We start from the raw sequence: 18,368 nt of genomic DNA on the forward strand, positions 1-18,368 counted from the left end.
AAACTATCGGACTAGGCAAGGCAAGAAGGAGTACCTATTAAGATAGTAAGGCTATTTACTAGAATAGGACTTATAGGAAGCTAAAGACTCCTTTAAGGATATAACCGAGTTATTAGATAAGTATTAGACTAGCGTGAAGAACAAGAAGAAGGCTAAAAGCTTATAATGTTACTATTAAGGCCTAGGATTAATGCTACCCCCGGGGTGCTATTAGCTAACTAATTAGAAGCAAGCAATTGTTAGCAATAAAGGACAATAAGACTACACTACTATAGTGAACGCGTACCGAGTGTTAACAAGCGCGCTACGACGCGTTAACTAATTGCCTACTCTTTCAAGGGCTCTACCTCTTTACTAACGCGCCCTATAGGTCCCCCTCTTGTTCCCTTATTCTGTCGAGGCCTCGAGGCCTAGGCAATCGGCGAAGACGGCGCGGCCGGCGCGGCTATATTAGTAATAGTGTTACAGGGTGTGTTACTGTTTAAGAAAGGAAGGACACCGCTATATTAGTAACGGTATTGCCGAGTTGTTATTAGTTAAAGAAGGAAATTAGAAGCAAGGTAAAGTTGGCGCTAAGACGGCTAGTACCGCTATTGTTAATATTACTTGCTATTATCGCTATACTTGCGAAGGCAACCTTACCTATACTACGAGCCTAAGGCACCTTTAGTTAAAGGTTTGATTAAAACTTTAAGGCTAAGTTAAAACTTTAAGCCGCCTAAAAAGATTAAGCGACTAATAGACTAACTAAGGGTAAAACTATAGAGCTAAGCTAGCCGGGGTCGATCTTGTAGACAATAGGTTACTCCTCGATCTATCTAACCCTTTAAGCGAGGCGAACCTCTACTACTGCACTTATAATAGCCTTTACCTATAGAAACTAGACGAGCTGTGTTTTTTGAAAAGATAAGATAAGATTAATACTTAAAGGCTACTAAACCTAGCTAATTAGGGCTAGCGAAACTACGAACAATAAGAACAACCCTCGGAACGGACAAACCCTCGGAGCGGACATTTCTAGGTCTTTTAGAGTAGACGTAGAGAACTCGGTACGACATTACTTAGAGCGGAGGCAGGGCTGCAATACCTCGTACGTCTACCTATTATAGTAGGGAAGACGCGCTCGTATTATAATTAGTCGAAGGCCCTCTATTCTCGTAGATATATATCACTTTATTATATATAAGAATAGCGCAGTTAGAGTTGTATATTATATTAGGTTGGAAGTGAAGTTTGATATAGTTATATAATCGGTAGTTGTGCGTTTAATTTAGCGCGGACTAAGCGACTTATTAGGCCTACTAAGTTAGCAGTAGTAGGGGTTAGAACTAGAACAAAGACTAGCTACGAGGGCGCGGCCTTTAGAAGGGAAGCGTGTATTAGGACTAAAGAGGTTACACGTGATTGGTATATAACCGGGCTCGAGTAAAGCCAGGGTCTTAATGCCTTAGGCAGGGCTTGGCGCTTGGCAGTAGGCCAACTTGCCTACCTTCCTCCCTCTCCTTCTTGCTCCTTATCGAATACTACTCGTACCTACTACTACCCTATCTACCTGCTGACATAACCCTTCTCACACTAGTACCGTACTAGAAGATACGATATTACCTTCGCGAATAGTACGCTTCGGAGATAAAGCCTAAGCGGAAGGAAGAGTTATTTAATCTTCGTTACTCGTAGCTCCGTAACTACGTAGAGCGCCGGTTTAGTATCTATAAAGCGAAGTACTAGATCTTTAATCTCGGACTAAACAAAGAATATAGTATTATCTAGTAGGCGCGGTTTGTCGTTGCTATATACGCTCTTAATAACTTCTATAATCGCTATAGTTAAACGCTCGAGACGGAAGACTTTACTATTAAACCTAAAGACCGTAATACTAGGTTTAATATAGATAACGTTATTAAAGATAAGGTCGCGGAGATCGATTAAGAAGCGATAAGGGCACGTAGTAAAATAGCGGTATACCGTAATAAGATAGCGACGAGTATATAGCAAGATTATTATATAAGGAAGGAAGTAAACAATCCGTACGAAGACGACTAAGTATTGTTATTAGAGGGTATTAGAGGAGGTAGAAGTAATAGCAGGTATCCGTAGATAGTACGAAATCTTAGCTTCGTTCGGTACGTACGAGTCTTAGCGTATTTTCTTACTAAATTCGCGTATTTCTAATATAATCCGAAACCTCGGAAAGATGCTAGATTATATTATTATTACTCTCGTTACTCTCGCCGTCCTCTAATCGATCCTATACTATAAAGTGCAGGTATGTCCGAGCTTAGCGTTAAAATCCGACTTCTATTGCTACGTCGCTTTTATCCCTATAATAATACTACTATTTTTTTTATTTGTTTAAATTAGTTAAGAGTTGATTAGCAGATGCTTTATATAAAAAAACAACGATAAAAATCGGTTATAGCGTTGTTAAGGAAACTCGTAATAAAGTCAAATTTTATAAGTTTTGCTAAGCTTAGATCTTGGCTTTATATATATACTAATCTAGAGGAAGAAACAGCTCGTTTCTAGGACGATAATATATCTAATAATAACCGTAACGGTAACTTCGGGACCCGTTCTAATATCTTTACGCAAAAAGTAATAATATCTTCTCCTAAATTTATAGTATAGATAAAGCCGCTATATTCTAAGAAATATAGTTGCCCCGGCAATATTCTCTATCCCTTACTGCTAGTAATAACTACTTTAACTTCTAAATTAGAGGTCTTATATCGACGGCAACTGCTGTTTAACGTACCTATAGAACAATTGCTACGCTAGATAATTAAACGGTATATTCTAAGGAGCAGTCTACCTTATATCTTATACTAATTCTTACTCTATTAGAGCTACAGTTTAATCGAGGCGAGGTCGAAGAGTTATAGCGGTAGCAGGCTCCGTAGTAGGCACTTCCGCCTCTACCTCTTCCTCGATATCGATATTCGCTCTCTTCTTTAATAACTACTTTAGCATCGCTTCGAGATTATTATCCGGACAACTAAGTACCCGACTAGCTATTCCTTTATTCTCGAGAAGGTCTTAGAGCGCTATACGCTTGCTAAATAGAAGCTTTTAGATACCTTTATAGTTTATAGCTTTCCGGATAGTAGTACTAACTATTGTCTCTCTCGGTACGTTTAACTACGCTCTACTAGCATTAATACTAGTAATAGCTCGATTAATCGGCTTCTCGAGGCTCGCAATAGCAATACTAACGGTGTCTTTAGTATATAAGCGCTTAATAGTAACTCTAGTATTATCCTTTACCTTCTTCGAGGACGTAGTAACTACCTATTTCTATAGTAAAGAAGGACCTTGCTTCCTACTACGACTTATACTGCTATTAATACTCGACGACCTATCTAATAGTAAACTCGGCGTAATAGAAGAACTGCGCTCTTTACCGTTAGAGGTAGGCTAATCTTTAGCATTAACTATTGTCTCGTTATTATTATCGTTAACTATAGTAACAACCTCCTTCTTTCTAATTTCCTCGGCTGTTAGCGTATATAACTTATCGGCTTCCTTCGTACCTTTACCTATCGCTAATTAATTGCTAAACAACGTCTCTAATTTATTATAAAACTCCGGTAGATTCTCTCGCTATATTAAGCAGTCCGGATACGCCTTATAATAGGCATCTTTAGTATTATTATCGTCCGTACGAGGCGGCTAACTATTCTATCTAGATATCCTTCTAAGGTACGCCTTCTAGCGCTTCTAAATTAGACGGAAGGTATTAAACTTATAACGTACCTACTTCGGCGTAAGGTTAACTTTATACTTAGTATTTAACTCCTTCGTTACGTCCGCTACGTCCGAGTCCGGAAACCCCTAGTTATCGTTCTACCTCGTAATACGCTTAATAAACTCCTATAGTATATCCTTAATCTCGCTATTAGTCTATAGGTACGGCAGTTGCCTCTTCGGCTTCGTAACGACCTCTTTATTCTTCTTATTCTACTTAGCGAGAGCCTTCTTCTTAGCTTCCTTCTTCGTATAAGCGATAGTAGCCTTCTTAGCGGCCTTCGGATTAAGTAGCGTAGACGAGTCCTTCTTCGGCGGTATTACGACTATTTATATACGAGAACTACTATCGTTTATTATATAAAAGAGCGAGTTAATAAGAAGGTATATTAAGCTAAACTAGAAGGAGATAGAAACTACGATAAAATAAGGCGATAAGGTACTGTTTTGTCTTATAAAAGCGAGCCTATCTCGCTTATACCTATCTTTTAAAAGTTAGCGGTCTACGAGCCTTAATTATCGATAATTAAGCCGTCTTATAGACGGTGACGATAAGACGGTCAATTATAGGTATTTAATCTGTCTTATCGTAGACCTACTCGTCTTATAGAAAAGTGGCCTGTCTTATCTATAAGACAACGCGAGGTATTCAAGGCCTTAGAATTGGGCGTGGAGTTGGCATGTGCAGGCTCCAGCGTTGACCTTCAACGTCATGACGTTTCAGTTTTCTCCCTCTGCCGCTCCCTCTCCAACTCGACAAGCCAAGCATTTTCCTCGAGCACTCAGTGGTTCGGAAATGCATCCTCAGCACACAGTCATCGGAGACTCTACGGGACCGGGTTCGACGCGCCGAGTGCACATGCAGACTGGTAGTGATGATGACGACGATCATCTTGCGTACGGGAATGGGAACGCACTCGAGGGCGCGGCAGCGGCAGCGGCAGCGGCAGCGGCAGCGCAGAGGAAGAAGAACAATCGTAGATCATTGCTGGGTCGCTTGAAAGACCGGATCGTCGACGGCACTTCCCCACGTCGGCAAGACAACAGCAGCAGCACTAGAACTAGAACTAGCCCTTCGCAGTCCCCGTCGCCAGCCGCAGCCCCACGACAGAGAATACCACAACGCCGCCCACCGAATCTGCAGCGCCGGTCCAGCTCGGACAGAACAGACACGAGAGGCCCACATCACGTGCAGCGGGAGAACGCGCCAGAATACATTGAAGTCGACTACGATGACGCGCCCGAACGAGAGCCCATCGCAGAACCTTGGCCCTCCCGATCCAGAAGACAAAGCGTCACCGCGGCAGAAATGATCGAAGCGCTGGAAAATGCAGTTGAAATGGAGCGGCGGAATGTGCGGGCCTGCAAGATGGCCTTGACCCACGCCTCCAGACAGAGTCACGTCGGCTCAGCCGACCTTCAACGCATCGTAGACGAGCTCAAGCAACGCGAATCAACCCTTGCTGATGCTATCGGCGCTTTGAGCGATGCGAAAGCAACTCAGCACCGAACCAGCAGACCTCCTGCAACATCTCGCTCACGGCCGCGCATACAAGCTCAGCAGCGACAGCGACAACCAAGACCAACCAGCTTCGACGACGAGTTCCTGGACCCATTCGGCGGATTCTCCCCTTTCGTCCACTCTCATATGCATCGCCCAGACCTGATGTTCCGCGCGCTCAACGACATGCACGACGCACACTTCGCCCGAGCAGCAAACCACTTCGATGCCTTCGAACGCCTCTTCGAACAAACCCGTCCAGCTCCGGACGATGCACACTTCACATTCTTCTCCATGCCACGTGTAGCTGCGGGACCACCGCCTGAACGCAAACGACCACGCAACAGTACACCAAACCTTCCTCCACCAGCATACACATCCACCACCTTCCAACCCCAACCCCAACCTCCGCCCACGATCCTCCGCCCAGACGAAGCCAAGCGCCTGTTCAAAGCTTACAACGACCGCTGGACCACCCTTCCCACCACATCCTCCGATATCCCCTACCCAGCACGAGGTCTGCACGCCGGCGGTCTCGTGGCCCGAGATTCCCTCTGGGCCCCCAACGTCTCCGATCACGTATCGAACTGGTCCGAAGAAACCGTCATGCAAGCCAACGCCCAGGCCTTCTTCTTGGGTGTGGTAGGTCTGGTACCGAGATATACACAAAACCCTGGGACTGGCAGGATAGAATGTGGGTTTGACAGGAATACTGCGAGGAAGGAGCAGGTGGAAGAGTTAGTTCAACTTTTGAAGAGGGAGAAGATTAGATGGCATAGTGATCGATTGGGAAGGAGAAGTGATGGGAGAGGAGGAGTTAATGAACGCTTACAGAGGGATGACAGGGCCAGAGCGGTTTTCCATGCGGTTTGTGAATTGATGGAGACGGCACAGGCGGTATAGACTCGATCAGGAGTATCCTTCAACCACAATCATCCATTTCGACAATTACGGCACCTTGAATCCAAGGCTATATCTTTCTTTCTTGGAAAGCCACATCTCTTCTCTCTCTCACACAGACACAACATCTCTACTGCTCATCTTCGTCGCCGCTTCCTTCTCCCCAAAAACCTCCGTAAGAATAATAATCATAACACCGTCATAAGTTTCGTGCCGCGCAATGATGCCCCAACCAAGCAGCAGCTTATTCGCTCGCTTGCCGTGTGATATTATACTAGTACAAACCCATTTCTCCAAGTCTTGTTGCATCTCAGCATGCTCCAGAAGAAAAGAAAAAAAAAAGGTCGAAACCCCCACCCATCCCAATGTGTTGTGCTACGCTTTGCTTTGCTTTGCTTTGACAACGCTCTTTTCTTGCTTTGCTCATGAAGGCGCCATTTCAAACCCAAACTCCTCTTCCTGCTGTGCTTTCAAAGTCTTCAGTTCATCAAGCTGACTCGTCAACTCCGTCAAAATGTCCGACATGGGACAAGCTTGGGATAACATGCCGTTTTGGAAGGGTCGGATCATGTTTCTGATGGCGAGCGTTGAGATGCATGTCTGTAAAAATGATCAGCAGCCGCATACATAGGAGCCACAACCTCGCTTGGCTCGACTCGTGCTTCGCTCCTTCGTGACTTACCTCAATCCTACTGATCTGATGCTCCACAAACCCGATCAAAAATCGATCAGTAATCTCACCACCACCATGCTTGATTTTCTCCAAAAGCGCCGTCTCGGGAGGTTTGAGGGTCTTGGCTCCGGGATTTTCGAGACTGGAACATAACATTTCCAATCGGAGACTGACGTTCCATAGATCCCACACGTTATCCGTGTCGATAGTGAGTCCGCTGTTTCGCATCTTCTTCGCTTCCGTCTCACTAGCTTGAGCCACACGAGACTCTGCCTCAGCTTTCTGTTGCTGGATGACGAGACGGGATGCGAGGCTGTGAGGATACATGAGGTAGATGTATTCAGGATTCTCCAGACCTTTTAGCGTTCTTTGGCCGAGATCTTTCACTTCGAAGCCTTGCGATGAAAGACTGCGAAGTTCGCGACGGATGGTTTGAGAAAGCATGTCGTCGTTCAGAGTATCTTCGGATCCAGTAGAGCCACTTCGGTCGGATTCGATGTGACTTTCCAGCATGCGTTGCACTTCTTGAATGAAGTCAGAACTTACGCAAATCTGACCGCCATCTGCGACACTCTCAATGCGCGCCGCGCGATTTACCATGGGCCCGAAGTAGTCCATTCGTTTCGTGACGGGGTCGATTTCGCATACAGGTCGCCCCCAGTGGATTCCCATTCTCACACTCAGACCGCGGAAGATGACATTGCCGTCAGCGTCTTGCATCTCCTCGCCGTGTACGCTCTTGAGAATTTCCTGCGGCCATTGGACTTCTAGTAGCTGACTCTGGATAGTGAAGCACCACAACAACGCAGAAGTGACGGTTGGGAAGGCAACCATGAAGGCATCACCTTCCGTCTTCACCTCGTAACCACCAATGATTCTCAGGTGCCGTCTCATCACTTCATTGTGCATCTTGATGGCAGACTGCATGGCGATCGGGTACGTTTCCCACAGAACGGTAGAGTTCTTGATGTCTGTAAACACCAGTGTGACGTCTCCTGTAGGAGCCTCCACTTCCTGGTCAAGTCGGGCAAGCTTGGAGTCGCCGACTGCATCGCGTCCTCGCTTGGCTTTGCGAACAGTGGTGAAGTAATCGTCAGGCGAGCCAGACGGACCCATGCTCATACTGTGTGTCCGGAACCTCGCCTTTTCACGCTTGCGTAGATCGCTCACGCCGACCATCATAACCATGATTTTGCCTGTCGCTCCGAATGCGATGGCCAAGTCACGAAGCTTTTGCGCAGCACGCATGAGGTCGCCTCGCTCTTGCCGCGCAACATCGACTGCAAAGTCTGGGGTGAGGTAGTCCCACAGCTCTCTCGAAGCCAACAAGATCATCTCATCTGACTCTTTGATGTCCAGTTTGCTGACATGCGGTGCTGCTATCACGCATGGAGCGAGTTGCACGAAGCCAAATGCTCGGGAGACATCGAGTTGATCGTTTAGTTTTCCTTGCCGAGACACGAAACCGCCAGCCTCTCTGATACGTTGTCTTTCGGTAGCTTCAGCAGGATCGTGTTTTCGTGTAATCACTCTGTGACCACCTTCCGATTGAATGAGTAGACATTGAGCATCGCCAACGTTCGAAATGTACAGCTCCATGCCGTGGAGGTACATTACTGTAGCCGTGCTGCCCGAAGTCATATCATCATCTCCAAGCTCTGGTCCGCTGACGCTGCCCCTGTGCACGATTGCACCGCTTGGATGCTCTCTCGATTCCATGGCAGCGGTGGCTGCGGTTGCAAGCTCTTTGTTGAGCCCGAGATACGTTCGCCGGAGCGCGTCAGCAGGGGTCTCTTCAGGCTGAATCTTCTCAAGCTCCTCGATGAAGTGATGCTTAAACTTCTCATGCAGGAACTTGGCAACCTTGCTGCCACCTGACGAAAGCGACTGACCATCGAACAGGCCAATCAGTGCTTCATCTTCATGTCCTCGGAAGCGTGGGACGACCATGTCCAAGGTCGAGAGATGCTCGTTGCGACCGAGAGTATCTGCCATGCCATATGGCATAGTGTTGCCAATGATGGAACCAGCGAGTCGGACGCGCCTGTCTGCAGCTTGGTCTGGTACGGAGGGAATGGTAAGTGTTACATCCATCAGGCCCAGAATCCGCAAGTTGACGAGTGAAGAGAAGTCTGTCAAGTCACGTTGATCTCGTCCCGTAAGCGACTGTGCGCTGGGCTTGATTTCCAGCCGCTTGTTGCCTGACAAGTTGAGATATCTCAGCTGGCGATTCCAATTCCAGTTCCAATCGTACGGCCAGTTCGATACATTGTACTTGAGCGAATTGCTTCCAACATCAAGAATTGCAAGTCGTTGAACCTTTCCCAGCTCAGCAGGCAGGACCTGGAATTTGTTGCTGTTCAAATGCAGCACCTTCAACGAGGATCCCTCTTCAAGGTCCTCAGAAGGTATCGATGTGAGGTCGTTCCCAGATAGGTACAGCTCCGTCAAGTGCGTCCATTTCCGGATGGTCTTTGGAGGGACATCGTAAAGCTGGTTGTATGATAGGTTGAGGATACGCAGCTCTGGGAGCAAGACCAGCTCATTGAACACATCGTCTTCGAGCCGATTGTCTGCCAAAAACAAGTGACGCAACGAAGTTGAAAACGTCGCAGCTAACCTACTAGACAGCGTCGAATCTTTTCGTGAGCCACCGGACGGTGTTATCGTGCCTGTACTGCTGGCAGTACTGGTTCTACCAAGCGGGCCTTTCGTGGACGTGTACGATACCACTGAACCTTTGCGTGACGCTGTCCCTGGTGAGCTAGCTGTACTAAGCATGCCCGAAGCTTGACTTGGCCTTCGCAGCTGGAAGTCCTCCAACTTGCCCAGCTCTTCGAAGTCCGGACTGTTAGTCGGGATTGCACTGGGAGTGAGTGCCACTGAATTGTCAGGGAGAGCGGGTAGAGGTGCGCCAGGCTTCGGGAAGTCTGCTAGCACGTTCGAGGATACGTTCAGAGTCTCCAGCCGCTTCGCGTACCAGATCTCGGGAGGCAGCATGCTGAGATTATTTTCGCGAACATCGAGATATCTCAACTCTGTCAGGCGTCCAATCTCTGCTGGCAGTCGGCTGAGCTCGTTCTTCGCTATGCTCAGGTATTCGAGCTTTGACAGCAGACCGAAGTGAGTGGAGAGCGAGACGAAGTGATTCTTGCTGATCGTGAGCTTCGTCAGTCCCGACATTTTCATAAAAAGAGCGTCAGGAAGCCGCGATAGCTTCGCAGAAGCTAGGTTGAGGACGGAGAGCGTCGGTACTGGTGAGCTGAGGTCGAAATTCGTCACCGGATTGTGGTTGAGGAAGAGGACTTTCAGGCCATGGAAAGAGCCCTCAAACTGCGAGACGGAGTTGTGTCCTAGCATCAAAGCCTCTAGCATTGGCAGCTGCGATAGTACGTCGATATTCGAGATCGAATTGAAGCGAGCATCAATCTCGCGCAGACTGCCCAATGCCGACAAGGAAGCATCAAATGGTCCGGACAATTTGTTGTTCGTCGCCCATAAACGTTCCAGATTCGTCAAAGTCGCGATGTTCCCCAGTGTGGAGACTTGATTGAAGCTGATATCAAGATCCACCAGGGTCGTGAGCTTGCGTAATGCATCAGGGAACTCTGTGAGCGAGTTCGATGAAAGATTTAGACTGCGCAGTGCTCGGTATTCGCCGAAATACGATGGAACAGTGGTCAGCTTGTTGTTCGACAGCTTCAAGCTGAGAAGTCCTTGCAACTTATTCAGCTCAGCGTGCGACAACTGCTCCAGTCTATTGTTCGAGACATCCAGAGTGGTCAGTCTGCTGGCCAGTGCTAAGCTAGGCGGCAGTTTCCAAGCCTCGTTGCTCGTGTACTTGATTTCACGTAGCTGTGAACAGCTCTGAATAAAGTCCTTGGGAATGTCCAACGTCAGATTCCTCGAGAGGTTGAGTGTGATTATCTCAGTCGCCTTCTGGTAGAGCGTGATCGGTATCGTGATCAGATTTCGTCCTGACAGATCAATGTGATTGAACCGTTGCATCTTGTTGAATCCAGGATCGCGCTCCAGACTAGAGTATCCGCTCATCTTGGATGGCAAAAAGGTGAAACGACAAAGATAGCCATGATCCTCACGACCAAGATCTTCTAGGTGGTCCGTCTCTTGGTAACCAACCATTTCCAGCAAACGTTTCTGTATAACAAGAGGCCTTTCACCAGGTGACAGCTGTCGACTCGTATCCTGTTTGCGCATAATGATCTGATATTTGTTGAGCTCATCCTGAAGAAAGGTCTTCTTCGCCATCATTGAGATTAGCTCCGCAGCTGTGGTGTTGAGACTTGCTGATATGACGGCGAAGGTGCTATCAGCTCGGAATATTCTCATGAAGTACATCGGGCCTGGGTCCTCGTCTCGGATCACATTACCATCGTCGTCGAGCTCAGTCATCCTACGAAGATTCTCATCGGCCACTCTGTTCACGGCCCAACTGTCTGGCGCATCCCAGGCTCCTTTATGCTCTTCCTCCGGCAGCGCTCGTGGTGCAGGTTGCTCCGGCGGCCATCCTGTGAATATTTCGTTTTGCGGCGGTGTTAATGGTCCTTGCTTGTGATCTACGATGCCTTCGAGATGTGACATGTCCGTATCGAGATGCCAGAGCGCACCGCCATCTTCGGCATGAGTCGCATTGGGATCTCTGACCGGCTGTTGTCCTCCTTGGGCGCCATTCTCAACAGTCTTGCTACTTTTAAAAGGTATGCGTGAAAGCTTCTTCTGCGCTGCTGCGCCATTTGACTCCTGCTTCCCTTTCGGCTTCGCCTTGCTGTCCGACCAATCTCGTGTCGCTGCTTTCTGCATACCCGGTAGCGTGGACAGAGAAGTGACCGATTGGGACTGCAGAGTGTCCTTATCATTCTTATGTCTACCAGTCACCCGGTCGAATAGCGATCGTTTATGCGCACCAGTATTGGGCGAACGTTGATTTACCTGCTGACTTTGTGCAGAATGTGTGCTGGGCGCAGGACTGGTGGATCTGGCGGTGGTTTTCAGGTTGAGCGTGGAGCTCACGGCCGAAGGCGCATTGCCGCCGCGCATGAGGCTGAAAGATTGCTCGCGGGAAGTGGAAGGCCGCAGCGGGAAGGCGTAGCTATGTTTCTCGTCGGTGGACCGATTATGCCTGTGTCCGGGTAAGTGCAACCTGGATGCGGTGGAGTTCTTCGGAGTGCGAGCATTGTTCGGGTCTGATGGAAAGAACGAATCAGGAGCACCTTGGACATGCTGTGGCAGTGTCATTACAGTATCTTGAAGACGAGCAGTCCACACATTGCCTTCTCCAACAGGCTGTCTTGTGCAACTTACCTCGGTGTCCTGGAAGACCCACGGCGTGACCTCACTGCTTGGCTGAGGTGCAGGTGTTCGTGGTCGCGACCCGGACGGACTCGGTGGTCCGCTGCGCATGATGGCATCGTTCATGGAGTTGTTCCGGTTCCGCGCATTGCCTCCACCCGGGGCGAAAGGCGGTAGCGGGCCATTCTGCATAGAGCTCGTCTCGGAATTCTGTCTACTGCTGCTGGTGTTGTCCGAATGCAAAGGAACATCGTTCTCACCGAAGAAGCCCTGCAGCTTCTTTTGCATGCGATCCCTCACGCTGGTCTTGGATGCGGTGGAGGATACTGTCGTGGCGCTCGCGATTGAAGGTCTCCGGTCTTCGCCATGGGTGGGGAAGTTCATGCCCCGACCAGGCGCATAGCCCGGGGAGATGTGGCCCAGATTCTCATTCGAATCATTCAAGTAGAAGCTGCTGCCGAAGACGGACTGCGGCATTTGCATTTGCGTGGGCCGGTCGTCGCTCCAGTTGCCCATTGAAGGATGCGCGGTCGGAGGTTGACGACTGATGGAAGGGATGTTGCCTGCGTGGCTGTCGAGGTTGTCGAGGTTGTCGGCGGAATGGGGACTGTCGTCGCATGGTGCAATGCTGTTGGAGCGCGCGTTGGAAGGCGTGGGTTTGGGAGAAATGGTAGCGGGCGAGACGTCTTCGGTCGGTCGTCGCTCGTGTCTATGCACAACGTATCGTTAGCTTGGGGTGTCTTGCCATGGTACAACGTGATTCACTAGGCGGGCGCGCGCGCGCGCTCGATATCGATATACACTGCAGCTTTCCACGACCCATACCGCGCATGTCCACATTGACGATGCACCAGCTTTCACGCAGCACATGTCGCATACGTGCATACATGCACCCTTGACACCTAACCCTCCATTCCAACACTGCTCTCGCTCATGCTGCATTCGCAGTCGCAGTCGCAGTCGCGATTGAAGAAAACACATTTGACCTACTGCTGTCTCTTGGTGTGCAGCTTCAGCGGGCGATGGGCAGTGAAGCTGGTGAACGGGCCCCTCACAGTGTCGGTGGACCGCGTCGAGTCGGCGCCAGTTGAGCCATGCCGGTCACTGGTGTTATTGTTGCGGAGTGTCATGCCTCATGTGGGTGAATTGCGCGGCGCTGCCTTTGCCTCGCAGCATCAGACCTGCAGCCGCAGCCGCAGCGCATCGAGCACCAGCACCAGCACCAGCACCAGCACCAGCACGACACGTCCGCTTGCGTACAACACCCGACCTAGACCTCGCAGTGATAATCGCGACTCCGGTCGTGCAGCTGCTCCCTCATCGATACCAATAGCCAGGCAATAGTAGTTCCGGAAAGTGTATAGCGTCGTCGTGGGCGGCGCCGCTGGGATGGGTTTGGCAAGGGAAGGGAACGGAAAGCTGCTGCTTGCTTGCTTGCTTGCTTGAATGCCGGTGTGCTTGGGTGCGTGCGTGCGTGCGTGCGTAGGTGCGTAGGTGCGTGGGTGCGTGCTTGTGTTTCGATTCGCTTCGTTGTTGGTATGGGGAGTGGTTTGGTGGTCTGGAGAACGATGGGCCCGTGAATGCAGCAGCGTCTCCACAATCGGTCGCCCAAAGCGTTGTTTGTACCGCCCGCCCACTCAGCCCCGTCGCTCCGGTCTGGACTCTGGACCTCTCGATCCTTCGCGGTAGGAGCGCCAAGTATTGGATTGGCACTGTAGAATAGCAGATGCTCATCACTACAGCGGTGAGCCTTTCCATCATTCCCGAATTCCTATCTACTCCTACATTATCTCTCGCATGCCATGCACGCTACAGTAGTTCTGCACCCGAAACCCGAGAGCGGCTACAGCCTCTACCCGCGCACTACTGTACGAGGCCAGCATATGGAAGATCTGCTTCATCATCAGCAGAAACAAAGACTAGGAAGTATTCTAGGAAGCACTGCCTGCAGCATGCCGGCTTGCCCGAAGCTGTGTTTCCGTTTCCGTCCTATGCAACCACTTTCACACTACATACTCTACTCGATGCATGCAATTGGACACACGTGGCACCGCGACTCCGTGAGAGCCTTGTGCGAAAACAAGTATAGGCACGTTTCTCCGACTTCAAGCTTGCCGAGGCAGCACTGACTGCAACTCAACGAGATTAGTTATGGTGCCACAGGCTCCCTCGCCCTCTCATTAGCACCGCGCTCAATGCGCTGCTTGCTCACGATCATGCACTTTCCTGTTCCATAACCCGCATGGGCAAAGGCCTGCCTGAAACTTCAGGATCTGAGCGAATGCGATGTGTTTGTGATTCATGAGGCATTCCAGAACGCCGACTTTTGTCGATTCTCATATCTCGATATTCTCGCATTAATGCATTACTGCATGTGCAAAATCATGGTCGGTCCAGCGATCCTGCTGATTATGCAGTCATCTGCTTGCGAAGCGCTCGCCGTGCCTACTGAACATAACTCCAATCATTAGGCTGAGACAATGCAACTTGTCAATACGAGCGGCGTGGGCCCAGAGAGAGACCTTTGCCAGAAAGCAATGATGGTATTCGGAGAACCTCTACCTCCTCGACGTTGGAGTCCACTGGCTCCTGTGAGGAAACACTTGATAAGGGCGAGAGGCTGGAATCCGCGACCGAAAAGGTGATGTCCGTATCGCGCTCGTTCTAGACTTATGCGGCGATACGCCTTGAGCATTATCCGGAAGAAGACACTGCTTCGCCCAGTGACAATTGAAAAAAAAACCATCTTGTGTCTCTGTACCGTGCTGAGCTTCTGCAGCTCGATGTGAAGCTTTCCCCCGGTTTTCTGCTGAAGGTCGATGTATTCTCTGGGGGGACACTGGTTCGACTCCGTCATGGCATGCTGCGCTGGTGCCCTTCTCGGTTCTTCATGATGTTCCAAGCCTAAAGGCGAATGGTGACGCAGCCGTGTGCATGACTAAGTTTCTGGGTGGTATATCTGGTCCAGAATGAGGAACACTATCGCATGTGAATCAACATAGCAATGGCTTTCGATTGGATTCATGCCAGGTCGATAACTCAGCTGAGGGGAACTCTGCCTATGCTGTGTGACATTTTGTCATGTGTCGTAAACTTCCAGTGAAGCAAAGCGGCCGAGAATCCTGAGAGGCCTATGCCTTTCGATGGGAATCAGAGAGCGAGCGTAAGAAGTCGCAGACATCATATGACATGTCAGCCACCATCTTAGAACTCCATACTGTCTTCCTCTCGCTCGCGCTTCCCTCGTCCCTCCTCTTTCAGAATACTGTTCACATGGCCTTTGAAATAGTCAATGTATGGCTTCAAGCTCGTCTTTTGCCAGTCCTTGACCTGGACTTTCTCTTCGCTGCTCATGTTGGCACCTTGCTTCTTCTCCCATTGATCAATCTCTTCGAGTAGATCAGAGACGGTGGGCACCGAGAAGGGGTCAAAGTCCTCTACACGCCTCATGTCTATGGGTACACACACTCGTCCCGTGCCAGGATGAATGACGAAAGGCGATTTGAGCAAGTGATTCAGTTTCTTGGAGACCTCAGCATCCAGTCGAGGGTACGTGTACTCCAATCTGATATCTTGCTTGTTGTCGACCAGTCGTCGAGGATCCATGGACAAGTGGCCTGCCTCAGCCAGCGTATCGATGTCTGCCCACTTTTGGCTGGAGCTTCGATCCGCTGAAGAGTCCCACTTCTTCTTCAACGCTGCTGTCAAGGTCTGATCCTGAAGCAAAGCGAGGAGCTTCTCGCTTCTTTCCTCAGACTGCCATGGATCTTGCTCGGCCAAAACGTCTTTCGTGAAGTATGGGTTCAATATTCTCAAACTCCTTTCCAAATGTGGGTGCAGAGGCCGCCTGAAGAGGCTTCTCTTGCTGTTCTCGTTCCCTTTGACTACATCAAGGTAGTTGGCAATAGCTTTGCGCTTGCTGTCGTCCATCTCTCGTGCTCGCTTGTCGCTGATCCAGGCGTGAGCACCTCTTCGTCCAGAATAAACCCACATGATATGCTGGAATCCAAAATCTTCTCTGAGGGCGGTGTCGACCACTTTGATGGCCATAACAATGAACTGCCAGCACTTTATACAGATCTTGGCGCCTGAGCAACACGTGCGAATCGGATCGTAATCTGTCATATCGATATCGAAGACCAGCTCTTTCATGACCGGCTTAAAGGCAGACGCTTTCTTCAACGTCTTCCTGTCTTTGGGATTGATCGAGTATTGCGGCCCTATCTCGAAACGTTCTGGAGCCATCTGCACGCACTCCTTTCGAAGCAGATCGGCAGAGGGAAACGCCAGGTATCGAATGACTCTATTCTCTGGCAGCCAGAATGAGAACTCTCGATTCTGGAAATCTGGCTGCGGGGTTGCTGAGTGATTCAACCATTGGAACAGCTCTCTGAAGGGACAAAGTCGTCCGTAGTATTGCTTAAGGGTGTCTGGATCAGAGAACTTCGCTTTGGGCGCAGCTGCGGGTGCTTGTGGCTGTGAGTTGTCGTCTGGTCGTTTTGCGGCGCTGGAGGAGAATTCGTCTTCGGAGTCGTCATCGCCATCGTCGTCAAACATGTCTTCTAAGCCTTGTGACGATGTTGTCGCTTCGACCTTGGGCATATCTGACATATCGACGTCATTCTGCTCAGCACCGCCGCTGGCAGGCGCGTCTGGCAGAGCAATGTCATCCTGGCTGGATGCAGAGCCTCTCTCCGGCGAGATTGCCTGTGGCATATTGGGCGTGCGCTGCCGGATATGCAATTCCCAAGGTATTCTGATGGTGTTCTGTGTCTCAAGCAGACGCGACTTCACGCGACGCGCCACTGTCGAAAGTTCCCGCTGCCGGTCCCGCCCAGCCGCTAGCGCAAAGTATACTCTGAGCTCCCAAAAGTCCGTCTCCATCGTCTCATGGACAGCAATCATGTAAGATTCGGCTACAGCGTGTAATTCGCCGTAATGGCGGACGACCGACTTGTCGACGGCGCTGGTTGGATCTCGGACGAGTCCGACTTCTATGGTAAGCTCTCGTGGACTCCGAAATGCACGCGTTGTTTAACACTCTGCAACAGGAGATGAGAATGTCAGAGGTCAGCTCGAGCGAGAGTGCGGTAGAGGCACGAAGCGATGTCATAAGGCATTCATGGCTCAGCATTCTCCCAAGAAGGTCAAGACTCCTCGCTCGCCATCGGAGAACGGCACATTGGAAGTCAAGGCTCGACCAACGCAAAACCAGCCCGTGCATGGCAAAGCGGACGCCGGCCACGATGTGGTCAGCTTTCTAAAGTCGCGGCCTCAATTGTCCGCTCTGCAAAAGTCTCATGACGACGGCTTGAAGCCAAAGTGTAGAGAGCCTGCCCGCACAGTTGCGGGCGAAACTCAGCCTGACCTCGTCAGTGTCGACCGCTTCAAAGGTCATCCATGCGCATGGCAGCAAACGGAGACCATCGACGCTTTCTTGAAGCGCCTGCCGGTTGGCGACCCTAACACATCCACTCTAGATGGCTGGCTTTGGGTCGGTAGTCCGGAGCAGCCCTACGCCCATGTCAACAGCCGTAAACACTACGATCTGCTTGCTTTTGAGGAGCGCGCCGAAAGTCTACTCGAAAAGTACCTGACTCAACAGGCGGCAATTGAGGACGAGATGTCTGGTAAATCACAGGCGGCTATCACGCGCAGAATGGGGCCTTATCGAGACCAGCTCGAATGTGATATTCTTGGCCTTGCAGTCGAGATGGGTGTTACTTGCGGGAAGTGGATGCTGTTTCCTGGAGCGGCCGATCTACCTCGTTATTGGCGATTGGTGGCCACGGCAACCTGTCGAGGCAAGCTGGGTCCTACGGCGAAAAGTGCAGTGTTCGATCCTCAGGACCCGGAAACCGTCATTTGCATCTACACCTACGACTTCACCGACAGCGAAGACGTGCGCCGGGTTCTGGAAGAACTTGTTGATATTGGTGTCTGTTCGAACGAAGGCAGACGTATTTACTACAAGTGCGATGCCTACACTCACCTAGGCATCAAGTCACAAAATTTGTACAAGCTCCGTGCGAGCCTGTACTCAAGCTCGGATATCTTGCAAGACAAGGTCAAAGCCCTTACTGAAGGGCCCGTTGCTCGCCTGAAAAAGAGCAAAAAGACCAGGAAGATGGACGATTTCTTTTCCGCTTTCTCCGACGATCTTGTTTGATCGCGTATGATACCCTATGATGCATTTTTTTTTGCTGTTTCCCTGGCCTTGGCGAAAGGACTTGCTTGCTA

At 50.0% G+C, this 18,368-nt stretch overlaps 4 protein-coding genes across 4 annotated transcripts; 2 read left to right on the forward strand and 2 right to left on the reverse strand.

The window, feature by feature from the left end:
• The first annotated feature begins 5,276 nt into the window (after positions 1-5,276).
• MYCFIDRAFT_211878 (uncharacterized protein) lies at positions 5,277-6,195 on the forward strand. Its single transcript, XM_007930528.1, has one exon. It carries the CDS (start codon positions 5,393-5,395, stop codon positions 6,146-6,148), a length of 756 nt encoding a protein of 251 aa, XP_007928719.1. The 5' UTR covers positions 5,277-5,392; the 3' UTR covers positions 6,149-6,195.
• Positions 6,156-14,431, reverse strand: MYCFIDRAFT_216002 (adenylate cyclase; the record flags this gene model as incomplete). The annotated part of the gene is made up of 7 exons (XM_007930529.1): positions 6,156-6,745; positions 6,828-12,059; positions 12,141-12,837; positions 13,036-13,064; positions 13,310-13,686; positions 14,173-14,196; positions 14,341-14,431. 7 exons carry the CDS (start codon positions 14,429-14,431, stop codon positions 6,569-6,571), a joined length of 6,627 nt encoding a protein of 2,208 aa, XP_007928720.1. The 3' UTR covers positions 6,156-6,568.
• Positions 14,432-15,332: 901 nt separating this feature from the next.
• On the reverse strand, positions 15,333-16,685 carry MYCFIDRAFT_198238 (uncharacterized protein; the record flags this gene model as incomplete). The annotated part of the gene is made up of 1 exon (XM_007930530.1): positions 15,333-16,685. One exon carries the CDS (start codon positions 16,683-16,685, stop codon positions 15,333-15,335), a length of 1,353 nt encoding a protein of 450 aa, XP_007928721.1.
• Positions 16,686-17,047: 362 nt separating this feature from the next.
• On the forward strand, positions 17,048-18,297 carry MYCFIDRAFT_88096 (uncharacterized protein; the record flags this gene model as incomplete). Its single annotated transcript, XM_007930531.1, has 2 exons — positions 17,048-17,127; positions 17,180-18,297. Exons 1-2 carry the CDS (start codon positions 17,067-17,069, stop codon positions 18,295-18,297), a joined length of 1,179 nt encoding a protein of 392 aa, XP_007928722.1. The 5' UTR covers positions 17,048-17,066.
• Positions 18,298-18,368: the final 71 nt, after the last annotated feature.

This window comes from Pseudocercospora fijiensis (assembly GCF_000340215.1).
Source record: "Pseudocercospora fijiensis CIRAD86 unplaced genomic scaffold MYCFIscaffold_6, whole genome shotgun sequence".
Classification (NCBI taxonomy): Eukaryota; Fungi; Ascomycota; class Dothideomycetes; order Mycosphaerellales; family Mycosphaerellaceae; genus Pseudocercospora; species Pseudocercospora fijiensis.